The sequence below is a fragment of the Bos indicus x Bos taurus genome, chromosome 15 (assembly GCF_003369695.1).
Source record: "Bos indicus x Bos taurus breed Angus x Brahman F1 hybrid chromosome 15, Bos_hybrid_MaternalHap_v2.0, whole genome shotgun sequence".
NCBI lineage: Eukaryota > Metazoa > Chordata > Mammalia > Artiodactyla > Bovidae > Bos > Bos indicus x Bos taurus.
In genome coordinates this window covers 40,348,232-40,363,444 of record NC_040090.1, presented here as the reverse complement: position 1 = coordinate 40,363,444, position 15,213 = coordinate 40,348,232, and the positions used below count along the sequence as shown (strand labels likewise).

Here is a 15,213-nt window from a genome sequence, read left to right as displayed (position 1 = left end):
CCTTTCTGATCTTGGGACTTAGACTGTACAGCAAATTGAAGCCTTTTTATTGAAGACCATTGAACTATGAAGAAACATATTAAAAGTAAACTTTTCTGTAGAGAAACGAAAGGTATTTAGCTCATCTGCTTTTAAAACTGAAAGTTAAGAATAGGAATTATAAGCTTTACTAAAGCAGTTAAACAAGTAATAAGGAAAAAGGTTGAAGGAGAAGAAAAGAGAAAAGAAAATCAAGAGAGACAAAGGGCAGGTGATGGAAAGATGAAGAGATGGAAGAACAGAGTGTGGGAGAGATCAGGGAAGAGGGTGAGCAGAGAGAAGGGCAGAGGCAGGCAGGCCAGAAAGGAGCCTGGCTTCAGTGCCAGAGAGCTGGATTCTAAAGCCATAAGAATCCTATGACAAATATCATACTGGTGAATAGTGAAAGGATCCCCCTGAGATTAGGAATGTAAGATGGCTACTGTCACTACTTCTATTCAGCTGCATACTGGAGGTCTTAACTAGTGGAGTAAGGCAAGAGAAACAAGTGTAAGCAAAAGGAGAAAATAAAACTCACTAGTCATAGGCAACATGATTTGTATGCACAGAAGATCTCAATGTGACTTTAGTAAGATCGCTGGGTACAAGTTCAATATATAAACAGCAATTGTATTTCTATATGTGAACACAAATAGAAATTGAGATTTATAAAATTATGTTTTCAATTACATAAAAAACCTCAGATGCCTCTCTGAGCTTCATTTTTCTCAATTATAAAACTAGGGCCACAACAATAATAACATTAACAGTAATAGCAACAGCAGCAGCTAGGGTTTGTTGAGTACCCACTGCCAGACATTGCTCTAAATGTTTACATGGATTATTTCTTTTAAATTTCACAACCCTTTAACGTTTGCTGTGAGAATTAAATGAGGAAATATATGTAAAACACTTAGCAAATTGCAGTGTATATAATAAATTCTCAATAAATTTTAGCTACATAAAAATGGGCATTGTTTCAGAGAAAGTCATAGACTTAGTTGTTAGTAGAACTAAGCTTCTATTCATTGGGCATGCAATTTGTAGAATAAACAGTCATGCATTATTGTTTTAAAAAAATTGTGAATAGCTCATTAATTCATTTGTTCAGCCAGGCACTGCTCTTGGGTCTAGGAAAACACTGCACAAGCAAATCAGAAAAAAATCCATACTCTAATGGGGTGGGGCTTCCCAGGTGGTGTAGTTGGTAAAGAATCCACCTGCCTGCCAATGCAGGAGACACAAGAGTTGAGGGTTCCATCCCTGGGTCAGGAAGATTCCCTGGAGGAGGAAATGGCAACCCACTCCAGTATTCTTGCCTGGAGAATCCCATGGTCAGAGGAGCCTGGAGGGCTACAGTCCATGGGGTCACAGAGTCAGACACAACTGAGTGACTGCACACACACATACTCTAATGGAGTTTACAGTTTGGTAGGGGACATATGTATTAACCAAACGGTATCACAGATTGTGCTATGAGACTGAAGTACAGGAGTTATGAGAATGTAAAAGAGGGGAGTGAAAATTCACAGGTGAGCTGAATTCAGAAGGCAAGTGGAACAGGGGCAGGGCTAGGAGAATGTTCCAGAGGAAGCAGTCTGTCTGAAGTGGGTAAGGGAAAGGATGTCATGATTCTGGACCTAAAAAAATTGTCTGAGCGACTGGAGCTCAAAGACTGAGGAGAGGGCCACTATATGAACTCTGGCTGCAGAGACGGACAGAGACCAGAGCATCAAGGCCTTGGGAGCTTTGTTAGGGATTTTCACAGTGGGGAGCAGTATGGTTTTATGCAGAGCGCTGATGTGGTCAGATATGTGCTGTCAAAGTATTTCTCCACTGCAGAGGCTACTATTGTAGTCTGGGAAAATACGAAGTGCAACCCGGGCTCAGGCACCAGCAGCAGAGAGAGGAAGAGTGGGAAGAGCTGAGAGGTGTTCAAGTGGTGGAGTTGAGGTTTGGTGTTAGCTTGGGTGAGGGCGGAGGGGTGCCCACTGATGCCTCCCTCCTAGGAGCCGACTCAAAGAACTGGGTGACCAGGGTGACATTCACTGAGGTGAGGACAGTCTTTGTCGATTAGCTTTACTAATATAATATGGAGACTTGAGAGGGTATTTGAAGTATTCCTTTTCCTATGGAAATCTGAATGTCTGACTTAGGGGGAAAAGAATGATAGGTTTAAGATACTGACTTGGAAGCTTTGAGATATTTGCTCCTTGTTTCCCCTTTTATTTTCAAAAGGTGTCAAATGGTTATGTCTTTTGTCTTAAAAAAGACTTGGGTATTAAATAGAAATTACTGAAGGTTGCACTTTTTACTAGTCTTCCCACCACTTGCCCTCTGTCTGTTTCTCCAACCTGAAAAACTGCAATGGGTTCAGTATAGTAATCTGTATGTCTTTCTTCTGCCTAGGTCACCAAGTGGTTAGAACTGAGCAAAGAATTATGGGGGTTGGGATATTATTGCTGCATCCATTAATTGTCCAAGTTGTCCATATTAAGATTTAGCTGCTCTGATGTTCTCTGCCTCTGGTTTAGAATGGCTTTGGCAGGTGTAGTAGGGCTAGAAAAGACCTTCACATCTCTTGGTCAGAGTCTTCAGTCTAATGCTGGTGGTGCTGGAGTTGATCTGAACAAGCCTGTGAGAAGGCTGTGGGGTTGACGTTCCCCAGGACTGACAGGGGCTCCCCAAGCCTTGGCATTATCTCAGAGAATGTCTGCAGCAGATCAGGGTTGAGCCTTCTGAAGTTCCTCCCATTCTTATGTAGCAGAAAGTATCCTGTAGGACTCCCAGAAGGGAGGGGAGGCCACTGGTGGCTTAGTCAGGGGGACATGTAATGTGGGAAGGTATTCCTACAGTCTGACTCTTTGCTTAGGTACTAGAGGGGGGTGAGGGATGTGGTTGATAGTGTGTGTGTGTGAGTTTGTACCACCCTCAGGTCAAGTGGTAGACTGTCTCTCTCCCTCTCTCTGTCAGTCTGTGTCTCTCTCTCACACACACACACACGCATGCACAATAGTGTCTTCAGCTGTGCCCACCTCTCTGGCTCATAGCCCAGGAACCTCCATGGTGTAGGGGAATGGGAACAGGGCTTCATGGTCTGTCTTGAGTTCCCTGAAGCTACTAGACTCTGAGGCAGAGTGAAATCTGAGCATGGGACTCTTACGGGCTGCCTCCCTCCTTTCCCTGCCACCATTCCTAGCTAACAGCCGGACTCTCCCCTGTCTTTGCTCCTGTAGCACTCCACTTCTCTGAGCATCATGGGCTTTTCCAACACATTGGAGATGGAGCTGTCATCTACCAGGCTGGCGAGGACCCTTGAACCACAGATGCAGAGCACAAGCAGCCTGACAGCTGCCCCACCCCAAGTGATGCCCCAAGTGGTACCAAGCCTGCTGAGTGGCCCCCCACCAACCATGTCCAGCCTAGCGAGTGGTCAAAACCAGGCTGTGCCCAGCCTGACAGCCAGTCACCTGCCGGCCATGCCCAGCCTCGTGCATGGCCCACCCCAGTCCATGCCCAGCCTAATGAGTGATCCCTCCCCAGCCATCGCAAGCCTGGCAAGTGATCACTCTCAGGCTGGACCCAACCTGATGTCTGGTCCCACCCACACTGTGCCAAGCCTGGCAACCTGTCCTCTGCAAAGTGTGCTTCCAGCTTCTGACGTGCAGCCGGAGACCGGGTCCGGCTGCAGTCCTGGTTCTGGCCGAACTGCAGGGGGCCTGTGCCCTGGGGATGGAACTGACCCCTCCCTGGGGAATGCCTTGTGTAAGGTAGGTCTTGGGGAAATGCCATTTAATGTCCTCTGCTTAACTCTGTGCAAAAGGGTGGCCCCTGAGGCCTCATTCTGGCCTTAGCTTAACAGCTCTGTGACCACCGACACGGAAAATGTCTGATTTCTTTGATTCTTGTTGGCCTTTCACTTTTGAAAGATGGAAAGTGAGGATTCTACCCGCTTCACTGACTCTCTGGGACAAGGCCCTACAGCCGCTGCTCTGGATGCTTCCAAGGACTTATCTATCCCCTCAGACCTGGAGGAGCCAATTAACCTCTCTGTGAAAAAACCCGCACTGGTGCCAGTGGTCAACACATCTGTGGCCCTGCAGCAGTACCGGAGCCCAAAAGGTGAGACTCAGCAGCCTGCCCTTCATGCTGACCACACGCTTGAGCAGGTGGACTCAGCACCGCAGATGAAACGGAGATCAGCAGAGCCATCAGACTGAGGGAAGAGTGTGTTTCTCTCAGGCTAACCTCACTTCTCTGTCCAGAACTGACCTTTTGATGCCTGTTCTGTTTCCCTCTCTGTGGCCAGGAATTAACCTCCTTGTAAAATTCCCCAGGCAGAAGTTTGGGGATCTGGGTTATAGGAAGGGGGACACAGGAAGAGCACCACCCCAGAAGGGCTGGGCTTGGCAAAACATCTTAGGGACAAGAACACATCTGACTCTGGGTTAGCTGACCCGCTCTCTCTTTATGTTTGAATGTGTGCAAGATACCTAACATTTCTGACTTATTTTTTTCCCCTGTAAATGGAGCTAATCATAGCTACTTTATAGGCTTCTGGGAAAAATACCTACAGTGAAATCATTTGATGACTTATTCTGCAGTAACAAGAATTTGCCTTGCACCTGGCCTTGATGTGGGTTTTTGTCTCATAGAAAAGGGAATTTGGACTGGTTGGACTTGACTCTGATTGTCTTCTCAGCTCCCCACACGCATTCTCAAATGGGGCTAGGCCAAGGCACCTTCCTTCCAGGGAAGGTGAGGGCTGGCTGGAAAGTTAGATAGCAACTGCCTAGTGAGTGCTGGGGGCCTTCTTAGTTCAGTGTATGAGGCATGGGTAGTTTGTAACGATCAATGTTACCTACAAATTTAATAGATGAAGAAATTTTTCTCCTTGTCCCCTCACATTGGCTCTTCCTAACTGCACAATAATGCAACCCTGAATTTTAAGCAATTAAATATTTTGAACCCTGCTTGTCCATGGAAGGCGCCTCGGTCAGCGCCTGGGGCTGAGTGGGCGCCCAGTACATGCTAGAGTCCTCCTCTCTCCCCACTGCCCCCTGCCCATCTGCGCCGACTGCGCTTCTCTGGGGAGGGCTCCTGGGAGCCTCTTGCCCCTGGAAGGTGAGCTGGATTCTCAGGCTGTGCTGAAATCCCAGCACTTGGCTGATAAGGAAGGGGCTGCACAGAATGACTCCTAAGAGCAGGCTACACCAGTATATACATGGGGAACGAGTGACTTCTGAGCTCATTTTGAAGGTGAGATGCTGGCTCCTCAGCACCTAACCCAACACTCACTCCTGGGTAGCCTCTGAGTGTTACCTGTGTTATCTTTGAAAAAGAAAGTAGCCTTCTTCCCCTCTCAGGAAGGGAGCTGGGTAGGATTGTCACCATGATGAGTGATTACAGTGTGAGTAACGACGGTATGACAGGCGTGTGACCGCAGTATGAGTAGCAGATAAGAGTAGAAGGTGTGGGTGACAGGGTGTGTTATCATAAATGTATTATGAATTTGTCTTTTGTCTTAGAGTATGAGAATTTTGAACAAGGAGCCCTCGGGCTGAACACAAAAGGGAACCAGAGTATCAGGTAACAGACCCTTGGCCCAACATCCCTCTCCCACCATCCAACTTCATGTCCTGGGAGACTGGCACAGGAAGTGAGCCTCCTTGATGACTTAATCTGGAGCTTGTCTGCCTCTGTCTTCTTCAGCCCTCAGACCCTGGAGTGGGTGTGTGGTTGTGTGTCTGGGATGGTTGTGGGAGGATGTCTTGACTCCAGTGCTGTTAGGCAGGCACTCTGGGTGCAGTTCCCCCTCTACAGGGGTCCCCCTTTGATCAGAGGACTCCCAGGGGCCAATGGGACCTGACCAGGCAGAGCTGGTGGTGGGCTGGAACAGGGGCCTGTGGAGGGTTGGACTGAGGAGCTCCTGAGAAGTTCAGTTGTGGGATTGTGGATGAGCTTGACTTAGCAGTCGGGCCAGAGGAATGTGGCCCATCCGAGACCCAGGGATGTGGTTCTTGCTCTAGACCCTTCAGTAATGAGCCCAAGATTCCCTATGTGCGCCTGGAGCGGCTCAAGATCTGTGCTGCCTCCTCGGGCGAGATGCCAGTGTTCAAGCTGAAGCCACAGAAGAATGATCAGGATGGGAGCTTCCTGCTGATCATCGAATGTGGTGCTGAGTCCTCCAGCATGTCCATTAAGGTACCGCTTTTCTCTGCTTTCTCCTTGAAACTTGCCCCAGTCCAGGAGCCTCTCTTTCCTCTCTGCTCCTGGCAGAATCCTAGCTCCAGCCTTGTTCCAAGTCTCAGAGTGGGGCTGCTGCTCAGCCACACCTTGTCCCATGCTGCCTGGGGTCTGTGAGGGGCACCCTAGGACTGAGCTGTCCTGGTGTTCCTAGGGCTGGCTGGTTTGGGGTCCTGAAATAAGTTGGTGCCAAGGGCTTGTTATCTTTCTTCTCCCTCCCTCAACAACGTGGTACCTCGCTCTAACCACTCAGACTCACTTCTTCCCCAAGGTCAGCCAGGACCACCTGCCTGATGCCATCCAGGCCCCAAATCTGGGGGGAAGAAAGGTCACTGTCACATCTCTGGCTGGGCAGCAGCCCCCAGAGGTGGAGAGTGCCTCTCCTGAAGAACACAGGCTCATTCCTCGAACCCCTGGAGCCAAGAAGGGGCCCCCAGTGCCCATAGAGAATGAGGATTTCTGTGCTGTCTGCCTCAATGGGGGGGAGCTGCTGTGCTGTGACCGCTGCCCCAAAGTGTACCACCTTTCCTGCCACTTGCCAGCCCTGCTCAGCTTCCCAGGGTGAGTCATGCAACCCAGGCCCTGACCTGGATGGCACAGTGATCTTCCAAGGGAGGTTATTCCAGGCCAGCCCACAGGGCTCTCTCTGGGGGACTTCCTCCCGTCTCTGGCCTGCATAAACTGCAGGCCTGTGACTCAATGGCTCTCTCTGTGCTCCTTCTGCACACAGACAGGCAGATGCTTCCCTTCCTCCTCTGTTCCCAGCTTCCTCCTCTGTTCCCAGCTTCCTCTTGTGCAGATATATCCCTTGACGTCTCTCCCAGACCCTTGCTAACTCCTGTTTTTCTGGATTCACTAATCCTGAGTTAACTGAGTTTCTTTCAAGCCCATTGCTAAGAAGCCATTCTCTGTAGGGCTGGGGACTTAGTTTCTCATGCCACCCCCACTCCAATCCTGTTTCGGGGTAGAGGGACAAGGGAGGGGGCTGTGGACACGTGCTGAGGCCTCACGTGGCCTCACTTGCCTCTGCAGGGGAGACTGGGTGTGTACTTTGTGCCGCAGCCTGACCCAGCCCGAGATGGAGTACGATTGTGAGAATGCCCGCTTCAGCCAGCCTGGAGTGCGGGCCCCTCCTGGCCTGAGCATATATGACCAGAAGGTAGGGAGGGGTCTCTGGGAACAAGGTTCCCACCTGGGGTAGCCTGCCTGTGCCTATGGGGGCTGAGACTTTTCTGAGGGGATGAGAAGCCTCTCTGGTACCTCTCTTTTGGGCTATGCCTGGACATTGGCCCCTGGGGTTTCGCTATTATTTTTCTTCTGCCAGCTGTCTTCCTTTGGCCTGGGAGTCTGAACTGTGCCCTGGTATGGCTGGCGGCTCGTACCCTGTGGGCCAAAGCCATCGGGATCACCATGGTTAATTCCTACTGAGGTGGGGCCAGAGCAGACTGACACGGCTGCCCATTTTGGTTTCTGCAGAAGTGTGAGAAGCTGGTGCTGTCCTTGTGCTGCAACAGCCTCAGCCTGCCCTTCCATGAACCTGTCAGCCCGCTGGTAAGGAAGCCCTCGCTGGTTCTGCAGAAGGCCTGGGCCTCGAGCGGATTGCGGTGGGGCCCGGGGTGGGCTCGGAGCGTGGCCGCTGGAAGTTGGGGTAATTGTGCATGATCTTGGGACCTGGGGGCCTGGCCACCACAGCGCTGCACAGCTGCTGTTGCGTCAGACCTTCATGACATGGAAACCACTCCTCGTTTCCCTTTCTCTCTTCCCTCCACCTGTTGCTTCCTGCTGCCTTTCTCTTCCTTGTGCTCTTTTACTTCTACTCCAACTCATTCTCTATCTCTTCTTCCTTCTTATCCTTCACTTTTCTCCTCCACTTCTCTCTTCCTATTTGCTTCCCCTCCTCTCCTCCCCCAAGGCCCGACATTACTACCAGATTATTAAGAGGCCCATGGACCTGTCGATCATCCGGAGGAAGCTGCAAAAGAAGGACCCAGCTCACTACACCACCCCGGAGGAGGTGGTATCAGACGTCCGCCTCATGTTCTGGAACTGTGCTAAGTTCAATTACGTACGTCTTCCCTGTTTTCCCTCTCCTCTATTTCCAGTGACCCCCAGGACTATCATGGCTGGATAGGGGTGTCTGGTTTGGGCCTGGGCTGCCATGAGGTCCTGGGAGCAGACCTTCAGGGGCCTACTGTAGAGACTGTGTATAAACTCTCTCCCACATTTGGGCCTCAGCATGAACTCAGGAGGAAGATGGGGGTTGTTAGTGACTCGCTATCTGTGGGTAACTGTCAGGGTCACTTCTACTTGGAGAGCTGATGATGCTAAACGGATTATCCTGGGTCCTGAGAAAATGTAGAATTTGAGCCATCCAGGAGACCCAGCCAGGCTTTGTGCTCTTTGTACAGCTCTTGAGCGGCCTGGAAGGGATGGGCTGGTGGATCAGGGCCAGATAATCACTGCTCTCCTCCCCCTTCAGCCCGACTCTGAAGTTGCAGAGGCAGGCCGCTGCCTGGAAGTGTTCTTTGAGGGCTGGTTGAAGGAGATCTACCCTGAGAAACGGTTCGCTCAGCCACAGCAGGAGGACTCAGACTCTGAGGAGGTGTCTAATGAGAGTGGGTATTCCACTCCCCAGGGCTTTCCGTGGCCCCACTACATGCAGGAGGGCATCCAACCCAAGAGGCGGCGGCGACATATGGTAAGAAGCTGCTGCCAGCTGGCAGGCGGGTGGGTGAGTGGGTGATTAGGCAGGTGGAGGGCACCCATGCAGCAGGTACAGGGTAACCTGAAGTGAGGCTTTTCAGCTCAGGTGGCACAAGAGAGTAGGGACAAGGAGCCCTCACTTCCCACCCCTCAGCCTAAGTGGAAGGCAAGGCAGTGTGGGGCTCTTCAACTCCAGCGACCCCTGAGGCTCGGAACTCAGAGAGGTGGATGTATCTGCCTGGGTCACCCCGAAAATTTGCAACAGGACCAGGTCTCCTGACTCCTGCGGGTGATTCCACACTGTGATGCCCTGATCTCAATCCTGATCTCCACTTGGGTTGGGAGAAAGGGAGAGTCTTCTTAGCCCCTTGATGTAGAGAAGGAAGGAGAGGTGTTGCTTGCGGGAAAGAGATCTCCTCTGACCTTCTGTCTGGTCTCACTCGTGCAGACCTGACCTGAAACATCAGCTCCATGCTGTTTCATCCCACTGACATGTACTGCCTGCCCTCTGTGTGCCAGGGTCCCACTAGCCACCCCCATCACCTGTGACACTTGGCACACAGTGCTTGGTGGCTTCACTGAGTTTTGAAGTTGCATCCCTGGGGTGGAATAAAACACTTTGGCCCTGGGGAATCCCATTCTGGACTTTTCACACTAATGAACCCTACATTTGGGCATTCTGATTCTAATTTTTTTTTTTTTTCTTTCAGGAGAATGAAAGAGCGAAACGAGTGTCGTTCCGCCTGGCCAACAGCATCTCCCAGGTGTGAGGGCTGGAAGGAGACCGAGCACTCCGGCAGCTGGTGCCTCCTCCCGTTGACCCCTCCTCCCCACCTTTCAGCTCATTCTCCTTGGATCGTGGACGTGAGACGCTTCTTGTCGAGCCTGTACTGCCCTTCTTTGCCGTTTGCATCTTACAGCATTTATTTGGGAGCCATAGTGCATCCACTACAGAGAAGATTTCAGTAATATACAGCAAAGATGGGGTGTTCCCTGTGAGCAGAACGGTCAGATGTGTAGGGTCCACTTGACAAGACCAAGCCTGGTCGGGCTCAGGAGGACCATCCTTCCTTGGTGAATTCTTCCTGCTGACGAAGGCAGACATTTCTCACCTTTCAGTGTGCAGGGCTCAGGAGCAGCGTATGTATCTGAATTCCTCTTGGGCCCAGAAGAGGGTAAAAGAAGGGAGAGAGGTTCTGATGTTTCTACCGCAGGCCTGTGATCCTTGGCCTAGCACAGCCAAAGACTGTCACTGTTTGCCTTTGTTTGGCCTGGTCGGACAGAGGCACCTGCGCTGGGTGTGGTAATGAGGCTTCTAGAGGCCACAGGTCTCAACTGGTGCCTATTCAGGTTCTCACGGTTTTCAGGGTATTTGTTCTTCACGTCCCCTCTCCTGATGCTGATGCAGGTGGCCACTGTGGAGCTCTGGATAGTGTAGCATTCTTGATGGGGCTGGGGAGCTGTGCAGAGACCACTTAGGTCTTCAGGCTCAGATCTTACTTATAGGCTTAAGAAGATTTTAACTTCAGAGTGTGCCCTCTGTGCCACTTACTTGGATTGCGAGCTCTTCTTTGGTGTCAGAACTGGCTTCTTAGAAGTGATTATTGGTGGCCACCCCTTCATTATGCCCATTCAGAGGTCCAGACCCTGAATTCTGCTTGGGAGAACCGTGAGGAAGCTGCTGTCTGCTTCACATACAGAGGTTCTGGGCCAAGGAGAATGATCCACAACCAGCTCCCTCTGCTGGGTCTCTCCTCCAGCTTAGAGATCCTAGCTCTCAACTCCTCCACTTCATAGAGCCAAAGATCAGAGTGAGTCCTCTGACTCGCCTGCCCTCAGGCTGTCCATAGCCAAGAAAAAGTCAAGACTCTGCTGACAGCCCCCCACCCCCTTGTGTTTGTTGGAGGTTGGAGAAGGTCAAAGGGAGTGGCAGAAGCCAGGCCTCAGCATTCATGGAAGTTCTGTCAGGGATGTAAAACTTATAGAAGTCTCTTCAGTGTCCTTTGGTGACCCTGAAGCAACTTCAGAACGTTATTTCTCCAGGAATTCAGAGAGAAGTGTTCTGGGGGTCATGGGCACAGGAGCAGAGCTCCAGGCTACATCTCAGATAGATGGTCATGGTCCATGCAAGGAGTTTGGGAGGAAAAGGCATGCACAGATGCTGGGGGTCAGGCCACCTCATTGGCAAGGGCTTGGTTGAGAAGGAACCTGTTGCTGATGTTGGCTTGGCCTGGAGGCAGCTCTCCCTGGTCCTGTCCTGGCTTAGCTAATTTCAAGGGAGCTGCAGGTCATGGCTTTATTTTTGCCAAGAGGTGAAGTTTAAGGAAATTCTTGTCTGTGGGGCCCTTGTTAATGGGGACATTTTGATCAGAGAAACATTTCTTCTCTCCTTGTGAGTGGATGGAACTGCTCATTTCCTTTCCACCCAGGCTGAAAGAGCATCTTCACTTCAAAGCAGACTATGCCCACTGACTTACCATTCTCTCACCAGCACATGCCAAGCTCTCCTAAGCAGATGGGCTTCCATAATCATGTTTTCTAGTTTGGGGTAACTAAGTCTTGAATACTCCAGTAGCCAGGCAATCTTTGGGTGTAACCCTCTGCTCTTTGGAGCTCATATGACTTTATGGTTTGGGCTCTGGCCATTTCCCTTTCAATTTTTGAATCTTTTTCTCTATTTAGTTGGCTTGGCAAGGTTCTCTTTGTAATTACCTCATTAATTCCTCCTCTCGGTCATTTTTCCTTTGTGTGGGTCACCTTCCCACCTTCTCTGGATCACCTTCACGGTGCTTTGTGTTGGGCAGCTGGGTGAGGGCTGTGACAGTCTCAAACCTGATTGACATCTTTCCCCAAGACCAGTGGGAAACCACAAATACAAAGCAGAAATATAGTTTAGTGCTTGGCTTCCCTTGTATCAGTGTTGTTCCCACTTGTAGCCTGCTGGGCCAGGGGATCTTAGTGATGTGGTAGAGAGTCACATGCTCCCTTCCCACTGCTGAGAACCCTGCATGCCTTTAGGCACCTGAGCAGGGAGGGTGGGAGGGAGGGTATCCTTTCCTCCAAGAGTGTGTGGCCCCCTCATTCCTCCACTGGTTATCTCACAGCACTGCCCTCTCCTGGCTTTTCCTGTGTACTTAACACCAGTGTTTTAAGTCATAGTTTTGTTTTGTTTTTGCATGCAGAAAACAACATGGTGTTTTAGAAATTAAACACTGGTTGCGTGACTGACTTTAATGGCTCTTTGTTAACGTTTGAGCTAATCCCATTTTTTACTTATTCCTATAATGGTCCCATTTTGGAATCAGTTAAGTCCTTGGGTCGTTGACAAAGTCATGAAGTGAGAATGCAATGAGTTCTGGTAAGGTACAGAATGCAGTCCTAGAAGAGAAATTGGCTTTCTTGGATATGCTGAGAAACAGAAGAATGGGCTAGCTTCAGCTGATGCAAAGGAGACTGTAGTGCACTCTTCTAGAACCTAGGTAGGTTGACTCTGCCTAACTTCCAGCAGTTGCCAACTATACATCTTGCCTGTCTGTGCAAGTGGCAGCCACCACACCCTCTGTAGGCTCTGTAGGTCTTCACAGAGAACCCTGCCATCAACCCTGGTGCACTCTGGCCCTCTGTGCCCAATTCTGGCAACAGGTCTTTGCCTTGCTCCTAAGACCTAGACCCCTCCCTACATGTTCCTGGGCTCTTCTCTGCTTTCTCTTTCACTCCATGGAGTCACCTACAGTCTTCTCTTCTGAACTCCTTAACTGAGACTCTGCCCTTTCTGGATTAACATCCCCTGTGCTTCCTCCTCTCCCACTCTTCCACTGCTATTAATTAAACTGCCTGCTCCTTCAACCCGTTTCCAAGACCTTAGCTCTCTGTTCTCCCAACCTTTCAGTATTCTCCTGGACTTCCTCCTCTCCTGAGCCTAAACCCATGTCCCATGACACACTGATGCTTTTTTCAGCGTCCTGAACTTCCTCACCTTTCCAACTTTTGCTGGAACTATCAACCCTCCTCCACTTTCTGCATCAACCTGTGTTTAGCTCCCTCTTTCTGGGCTCCTAAGCATGACAGATTCAGAGTTGAGAGCCTCAGCTGGGCTCTCAGTATTGATTGGTGTTCTTTGACTTGTTATTACTCTGCTTTCCATGCGTGCCCTTTATCTTTTCTCTCAGCAAATGACTGGCCTCATTGCCTGCTTCACAGAAGAGAGACCCTAAAACAAGACTTTTGCTGTTCACGTGCTCCTCTTGCCTCCCATGCCTCTGTGTGGCCATCCTTAGCTCCCTGCCAGTTATTCCTGCTTGGTGCTCTACTTTTCTAATCCTGCTCTGCATCTTCCAAGACTGTGCTCCACCGCTTATCTCACTGCTTCCATTTTCCAGGGTCTTCAGCCACACTCTCCACTGGTTACCTCCACATAGATAACAAACAAAGGTCTCCCCAAGATTAAAATAAAATTTCTTAGAGTCTGTTACACTTACATTTTCCCCTTGTCAGCCAAATTTCTCTCAACAAAATATTTTTTATTGATTCTTCCTAGTCACTCTTTCATCCTCTATATAGTTTTTCATAAATGTCACCAGTGACTGCCCGGTTGCCAAATCAAGTGAATACCTTTCAGTCCTCAACAGTTGTGAACTCCCTACAGCATTTCACATCATCTACCACTTCCTCTTTGAAAAACCCTCTTTACTTGGCTTTGGTGACACCGCAGCTGCCTGGATTATCCTCTTTCCCTCTCAGCCACACAGGCTGAGCCTTCCTGGACATACAGACAGGGAACGCCATCGGTAGCATCCTGTGGTCTCCCCTCTTCAGGAGCCCATGGGCAGGAGGAAGCATGGCTGCTCCTTCCCCTACCCTTCGTGTCTGCCTGTTTCCTTTGACTTCATTTCTTCTCCTGGACTCAGATCTCCTCATGCCAAGCATGTGTATGAGCTCTGCTGGGAGGACAGTATCTGTGATTCTTTCTGTCTCTCCCAGCACAGACACAGATAGATTTTAGCCAGATTTTAGTGTGCTAAGAGGCCCTGTATAAATCAGCCCAGGAATGTGGATTAGGTCTTACCAAGAAGAAATTTGATAAACTGGATTCCCCAGCTGGTGGGCAGCTCATCACCAGGATCCTCACACCAATTAGAGCCTGCCTTAGCCAGGAAGAAGCATGGGATCATGGTAAGCATGCTTCCATGCATGGATCAGTGCGCTAGCCAGGAGGAAGATCCCATCTGGGGTGGGTATCTGCCACTGATAACATTCTGTTGGAGGGAAATCAGGAAGTTCTGTGATTCATCACTTGCTTGGGGTTCAACTAGGGTCAGCCTGGCCCCTTGAGCCAGGTCGTCCCCTTCTGTACCCACCACCACCTGCTTGCTCCAGTTGTTCCTTGAGCTGGAGGCAGATGCTGATTGTTTTCTTGGAGGCAAGAAGGTATGACAGAAAGATGTATTATTTGAGATGCTAGATACCTAAGTTTTGACTCTGCCAGTTATGAACTGTGTGACCTGGGGTACAGTTTCCCCATCTATAGAGTCCTGGGGAGGAAGTGGGGAGGGAGATGTGAAAACAGTGATCTCTCAGAGGCTCTCCAGCTCTAAAGATGGTAATGGTGATTCTAATTCTAATGGTGATTCTAATTCTAATGCTCAGGCCACACAGGGAACAAGGGAACACCGAAGTGGGACATGGCTAGGGAGTCTTGACCAAGCCAGGGCAAAGGGCCTCACAGGCCAGACTGAGCTGCCTTGAGGAAAGTCTTCAGTAGCTGGTGCTGCTTCTGGAGCCATGTGCTCATTCCTCAAAGCTGCACCCCTCTGTTGGCTGTGTAGGGTAAGTTCCTGCTAGGCCTCTTCTAGAAGTGGCCATCGGATCCAAGGTGGTTGGGGGCATGAGGGAGGACCATTATAAGGGGAAGTGTCACTGATCTTAATAGAACCTACACATTCAAGAACAAATTAAAAAAAGAGCACTTTTCTTTACCAGTAATTGTGTCCTGGAGTGTTTTTTCAGTGGAGATGGTTGAACCGACTTCATGGTCTTCTCACCCCCAGACTCCACCATCCTTAAGACACAAGGTGGGGAAGAGCAGACTGGGGAGCTTCCTCACTAGGAAAGAACTCCACTCTCTGCTTCTTACTGTGTGAACACAGCCTGTTCTTTGAAATAGAGGCAGCAAGTCTGAGGCGAGATCTGGGGGAAAAGTGCCCACCACTTCTAGACCCTGGCCACTTCAGGAATATCCTTTATATA

General features: G+C 50.0%; 1 protein-coding gene across 2 annotated transcripts in view; it reads left to right on the top strand.

Moving 5' to 3' along the window:
- Nucleotides 1-14,945, top strand: part of TRIM66 (tripartite motif containing 66) — a 43,541-nt gene extending 28,596 nt beyond the window's left edge. For both annotated transcript variants that reach the window (XM_027563214.1, XM_027563215.1), the window contains exons 12-21: nt 3,255-3,788; nt 3,948-4,140; nt 5,547-5,607; nt 6,048-6,222; nt 6,536-6,825; nt 7,297-7,423; nt 7,741-7,815; nt 8,177-8,329; nt 8,744-8,962; nt 9,678-14,945. In XM_027563214.1, the coding sequence (XP_027419015.1) occupies nt 3,255-3,788; nt 3,948-4,140; nt 5,547-5,607; nt 6,048-6,222; nt 6,536-6,825; nt 7,297-7,423; nt 7,741-7,815; nt 8,177-8,329; nt 8,744-8,962; nt 9,678-9,737 (1,887 nt within the window). In that variant the 3' untranslated portion in view covers nt 9,738-14,945. The remainder of the gene's footprint in view (nt 1-3,254; nt 3,789-3,947; nt 4,141-5,546; nt 5,608-6,047; nt 6,223-6,535; nt 6,826-7,296; nt 7,424-7,740; nt 7,816-8,176; nt 8,330-8,743; nt 8,963-9,677) is intronic.
- Nucleotides 14,946-15,213: the final 268 nt, after the last annotated feature.